We start from the raw sequence: 5,738 nt of genomic DNA, 5'->3' as shown, positions 1-5,738 counted from the left end.
TGTGTTCATGTCCCTGTGAGCCTGAGTTCATGTGTTCATGTCCCTGTGAGCCTGAGTTCATGTGTTCATGTCCCTGTGAGCCTGTGTTCATGTGTTCATGAGTTCATGTCCCTGTGAGGTTCATATTTGATGCTTTGGTTCTGAACCTGAAGGATAAAGTGTGAATGTTGTGGTTTAAATATTTTATCATCAACCTGAACTTTGGTTCTCCGAGCTGAGCTCTGCAGATGTTATTATCTATCAATCAATCAATCAATCAAATTTTATTTGTATAGCACATTTCAGCAGCAAGGCATTTCAAGGTGCTTATCTTCATCCTGTTGCTGCTGAAGGTTCATATTTGATGCTTTGGTTCAACCTGAACTTTGGGTCTCTGCAGATGTTATTATCTTCATCCTGTTGCTGCTGGCCTTTGTAAGGATTTGAAATAACGGCAGAGATTCGAGCTCTTATAGTTTCTAGAAGTGAGTTTTTATTTCCTCTCCTCCCTCAGATTAAGTGTCGTTCCACGCTGCGGATCTCTGGCCTCTTGCCGTCAGCCTACTGGTGCGGCCAGGCGGCCGTGGACATCCCCTTCTACTACGTCATCCTGTCCTGCATGAACATCATCCTGTTCTCCTTCCACTCAGGAAACCTGCTGAAGCCCAGCCACCTCACCTCTGTGGTCCGTACTGCAGCTTCAAACACTGATCCAGTCGGATTGATGTTGTCCTCACGTCTCCCCTTCGCCTCCTCAGGTTCTCTGCACCGTCGGCTTCGGCCCAGCCACGATCCTCTTCACATACGTGGTTTCTTTTGGGTTCACCCGAGTCCAGAGCAACAGGGACTTCTTCTCCTTCATCTCCATGATGGTGAGACAGAAGGACAGCTTCTCCTTCCTGTGGCAGAGATTAACTGAATGTGTGTTGCTGCAGGTGTGTGTGGTGTCCGCCTCCATCGTTCAGCTGTCGTTTGTGAACGATAATCCTGAACTGACCAGAATTCTGCACAACACGCTGTGTCTCCTGAACCCGCTGTATCCTCTGATGGGCTGCCTGAACTGCATCACGAAGGTGGGAGCTGTTCTGCATCAGAACGTCTGTCGCTTCACTCAGGATGTGAAGGAAAACATGATCTCAGAGAGCAACCAGGGTTCAAACAGTCATATGGAGTTTAATGATTTACAGGATAGAAAGAGTACGTTTCTAGACTTTTATTTTTCTAAAAGATGATACAAGTTTCCAAACAAGCTGAGTGTTTCACATGGAGGATAATAAAAAGATGTTGGTTTTCAGACTTCAGTCAGATCCTCAAAGCAGCATGACCTGTTCTGTCCAGAGTCTCCGTTCAGATCGTCGTTTCTGCAGATTAATGTCGCTCCTCTTCCTCCTGAGGGTCGTTCAGCTCTGATGGTTTTCGTGTTTTCAGGCCACCTTCCTGCCGACTCTGTACGAGGAGAACTTCTTGTGGAAAAGTCTCCTCATCTCAGTCGTAGCTGTAAGTTTTCCTTAAATAACTGGACCTAAACGTTCCGAGGCGAAACCGGGTTTTATTCGGTTGTTTTCTCGTGTTCAGCCGTATCTGCAGTGCATCCTGCTGCTCTTCCTGCTTCGGTGGCTGGAGATCCGTTACGGAGGACGGGCGATGAAGAGCGATCAGCTCTGCAGGTGAGGCTCACCTGTCAGAGGAACGCTGGCGACACATTTCCAGCCGTCATCGTGAAAACTGTTTGAATCTTTACAGGATCTCATCCAAATCTAAATCCAAAGTGGAGCGGGTCCCGGAGGAAGGGCTGAACGAGGATGAGGATGTTCAGATGGAGAAGGCCCGCGTGAAGGAGGCGCTCACCTGTCAGTCCTGTGAGGAGGTGAGGTGGTTTATTCAGGAACCTGTGGTCGGCCACCTTGGGAACCTTCACTGAACGCAGCTGTTGTTTTTCAGAAACCGGCTGTGGTCGTCAGTAACCTGAGGAAGCAGTACACAGGCAGGAAAGAAGGTTTTTCTTTTGGCAAGAAGATCAAAATGGCCACAAAGAACATCTCGTTCTGTGTTCGCAAAGGTTCCTGAAATCCTCTAATCGCACCGTCTCAACAGCCTGTGAGGCTTCTCAGACTAACCTGCTGTCCCTTCAGGTGAAGTCCTCGGGCTGCTGGGCCCCAACGGAGCCGGGAAGACCACCATCATGCACATGCTGTCAGGAGACACCGCCCCCACGGCAGGACAGGTACGGCTGTCAGGGGAGGGGCTCCTCGGAGCAGCTGGAGGCAGTTTCCAGGGATCTGTAGAAAACTAAATGAAACAGGAAGCAGTAGATGCTGTTTTGTTTGTGTCCAGGTTCTGATGGGAGACTACAGCACCGAGTTCCGTCCAGTGGACAGTCCTGTGGACCACGTGGGTTACTGTCCACAGGTCAACCCTCTGTGGCCCCGGGTCACTCTGCAGGAACACCTGGAGATCTACGCCGCCATCAAGGGTCTGAAAGGACACGACGTCCCCGGCATCATCAAACGGTGAGTCTCACACGGGGCGGGGGCGGGGCCAAGCAATCTGGAAATCTGTTAGGAACTTTAGATTTGAAAAGGATAAAATGTGAAAGGTGGGAACTCCCCTCTTCCAGGAGGACAGAGACATATTTTATGTCAGCTGGTGTTTGTTGTTGGTGTTTTCAGGGTGTCGGACGCTCTGGAGCTGAAGGATCATTTGAACAAACAGGCCAAGACTCTTTCAGCAGGACTCAAACGGAAGGTGACGTCAGATTTCTGCTGGCTGTGTTCCAGTTTCTTCAGTCTGTGAGTCAAACAGGTGTTTGTTTGTTCGCAGCTGTGCTTCGCTCTCAGTATGATCGGGAACCCGCAGATCGTTTTACTGGATGAACCCTCGTCAGGAATGGATCCTAAATCCAAGCAGCGCATGTGGTGAGAATACTTCCCCGGTGTCAACAGAGGTTCAGTTCTGAAGTTTTTAATCAACCATGAGATCTTTCCTCTGTGTGGCTGAAATGATATGAAACAAAAATAGATTTTTAGTTATTTTCCCAGGAATGAAATCAGTGACTCTGGTCCAAAACCAGAAAATAAAAGCTTTATGTTTTCCTGTTTTCCTTCTCCCTGCAGGAGGGCCATGCGTGCTGCGTTCAGGAACCGTCAGCGAGGAGCCGTCCTCACCACGCACTACATGGAGGAGGCCGAGGCCGTGTGCGACCGCGTCGCCATCATGGTTTCGGGCCAGCTGAGGTTCTGGCTCCTCCTGAAAGGTTGAATCTTCCTCAGGTGTGTGGTTCCTGCAGCTTCATCGCTCCGTTTGCTCCAACAGGTGCATCGGCTCCATCCAGCACCTGAAGGGGAAGTACGGCCGAGGCTACAGCCTGGAGGTGAAGCTCCGGGAGGAGCTGACGGGCCTCCAGCAGGTGGCACTGCTGCACAAAGAGATCCTCCGAATCTTCCCTCACGCCGCGCGGCAGGACAGGTGGGACCCGAGCACGAACGTCTGGTGTCTGTGTTAAACAAACAGAGTCACACTGAGGTACAGTGAACGCACCAGGGCGTGGCGTTCAGGTTCACACAGAAACACAGCAGCATTACAGGCATCATCTCTACAGGCATTTAAATCTCATTACACACGTTCTTTAGTGAAATAAGAGGTTCTAAATGTTCAGAAACATGAAGACGTGTCTCTGTCTGCAGCTTCACCACTCTGATGGTTTATAAGATCCCCATGGAGGACGTCAGGTCCCTGTCCCAGAGCTTCTCCCAGTTAGAGAGCGGTGAGACACACACACACACCCTGACAGACACACACACACACACACCTGGAACACGGCTGTAAACGAGTTTCTTGTGTTTTTCAGCCAAACAAACGTTCAACTTTGAGGAGTTCAACTTCTCCCAGTCGACCTTAGAGCAGGTGGGTGAAATCATTCAGAAACTACAAATATCTACATTTATATCCTTCATATAAATATATTTACTTTTAATATAAATATGTATATTTACCTTTAATATAAATGATTTGATGGCGTCTCTGAAAAGACTAGATGTTAACAGATGGTTTAAAGTTGTTTTTTCTCGGAGCAGGACAACACGTTACACTTCCTCTTCCTCCTCCTCAGGTGTTCCTGGAGTTCGCCAAGCAGCAGGAGTCCGATGAAGAGGAGGTGGGCTCCCTCAGCACCACCTTCCAGTGGCAGCGGCTGCAGCAGGACGTCCAGCACGCTGACAGCGTCGTCCATCAGCTCTAAACCTCCGAGGCGGCGCTCGCCACTCGCTCCCTGGAAGTCACCGAGGCCGGGCGGCGGCTCGTGCGCTCACAGCGGAGGCGTGCACGTGAGCGCCCCTTGTCCAGGGGCTGACCCGCACCGAACTGAGGGCGTCTGTCAGCATGCTGAAGCCACGCCTCCTCCTCCTCACACTGTTTCCTTTCTTCTCGGGGAGTCGCCTCCATGTTTGTTTGTGAGCGGGCGTCGCCGTCGGCCCGTTTCCTCGTCTCTGCAGACCCACCCACGACAGAACCAAAGCACCTCCTCCTCCTCCTCGGAGCTGCTGTCCTTTACCCGTCCAGAGGAGGCGCTGCAGCGGACAGGCGTCAGACAGGCTCCTCCCTCTCTGCCTGGAAACGGTGAATATGCACACAGTCCATGTAGCACGGCGCCCTCTAGCCTCAGGCGTGGAGAACTGCAGCAGCAGGAGGCGTTCCTCTGCAGAGGTTCTGGTGTTTGGGTCCGTTTGGACCTCAGAGACGAACTCCGAGGAGTTTCCCGTCTTCAGCGCCACGGAGCTGTTGGTGTAAATACTGTCTGTGTCACGTTCAGGCGCCGTCGGTGCAATATCTATCAGCAAATTGTAAAAGACTTTGATGACCTTCAGGTGGACGGAGCTGGACTCAGAACCAGAACCAGAACCAGAGCGGGATGGAGGGAAGCATCCAGAGCTGATTTATTTCAGGGATGAGTTTCAGCTGATTTTCTGTTGACTTTATTTCTCCTGGTTGACGGTTTAAACGTGAGTTTTTGTTGCACGTGAAGCCGTTTCCTCCGACAGTAAAACACTTTAACGTGTGCCATGTTTACATCTTTTACACATTTGTCTCAGTTTAACATGTAGCCATCCAGAAAACATCCGTTTTATTTTGCACTTCAGCAGCAGCATCAAAAAGACCAAAATAAATCTTTAAATCTGTGGGAAGTGGAGCGTTCGGCAGGTTTCTTTTGGGGTTTTCCTGGTAAAATTGCACTATTTCTGGGAGACTTTATAAACCTTTAAATATGTAATCTCTGTAAATTCTGTTTGATAATTTAAAGGTGCCGTTTATTTGGGTCCTGTTTGAGTCTTGTCTTTGTGTCTGGATGAACTTTGACCTATTTAACCTTTTCATGAATAATAAACATTCAAATAATTTTTGGCCTCGTTATTTTAATATTTGTAGGTTTTTTGTAAACTGAAAATTATAATGGTTCAGTCATAAAGGCAGAAAATAAAAGGATAAAAAAACTTATTGTTCAACTGCAGGGCTTGGACAGATATTAATTCAGCTGTTTTATGTTTATTTAATTATAATTAATGTAATTTCTGAGGAGTAAAAATAGGGAATCACTATGGATTATACATTTAAAACAAAACATACGAATTTATACATGACTTTTTGATAATTTTTGTGAAATCCTCAAACAATTTTATCGTTTTTGGCAGCGGTTGTATAAAAGCCTCAGTTCACGAAAGTTTTATTTTGAAAGGCTTACCGGAAGTAGTCCTGAAAAACTTAGC

General features: G+C 48.4%; 1 protein-coding gene across 3 annotated transcripts in view; it reads left to right on the top strand.

Moving 5' to 3' along the window:
* abca5 (ATP-binding cassette, sub-family A (ABC1), member 5) overlaps positions 1–5,372 on the top strand; it is a 36,036-nt gene extending 30,664 nt beyond the window's left edge. For all 3 annotated transcript variants that reach the window (XM_017440043.3, XM_017440041.3, XM_017440046.3), the window contains 16 exons: positions 494–664; positions 738–851; positions 915–1,052; positions 1,408–1,476; positions 1,555–1,646; positions 1,723–1,846; positions 1,921–2,038; positions 2,112–2,203; positions 2,314–2,489; positions 2,649–2,724; positions 2,800–2,894; positions 3,093–3,212; positions 3,292–3,444; positions 3,663–3,742; positions 3,827–3,882; positions 4,088–5,372. In XM_017440043.3, the coding sequence (XP_017295532.1) occupies positions 494–664; positions 738–851; positions 915–1,052; positions 1,408–1,476; positions 1,555–1,646; positions 1,723–1,846; positions 1,921–2,038; positions 2,112–2,203; positions 2,314–2,489; positions 2,649–2,724; positions 2,800–2,894; positions 3,093–3,212; positions 3,292–3,444; positions 3,663–3,742; positions 3,827–3,882; positions 4,088–4,216 (1,803 nt within the window). In that variant the 3' untranslated portion in view covers positions 4,217–5,372. The remainder of the gene's footprint in view (positions 1–493; positions 665–737; positions 852–914; positions 1,053–1,407; positions 1,477–1,554; positions 1,647–1,722; positions 1,847–1,920; positions 2,039–2,111; positions 2,204–2,313; positions 2,490–2,648; positions 2,725–2,799; positions 2,895–3,092; positions 3,213–3,291; positions 3,445–3,662; positions 3,743–3,826; positions 3,883–4,087) is intronic.
* Positions 5,373–5,738: the final 366 nt, after the last annotated feature.

The sequence above is a fragment of the Kryptolebias marmoratus genome, linkage group LG17, assembly GCF_001649575.2.
Source record: "Kryptolebias marmoratus isolate JLee-2015 linkage group LG17, ASM164957v2, whole genome shotgun sequence".
NCBI lineage: Eukaryota > Metazoa > Chordata > Actinopteri > Cyprinodontiformes > Rivulidae > Kryptolebias > Kryptolebias marmoratus.
Note: the sequence above shows the minus strand (reverse complement) of the source record. Positions and strands in the feature narration are given on the sequence as shown.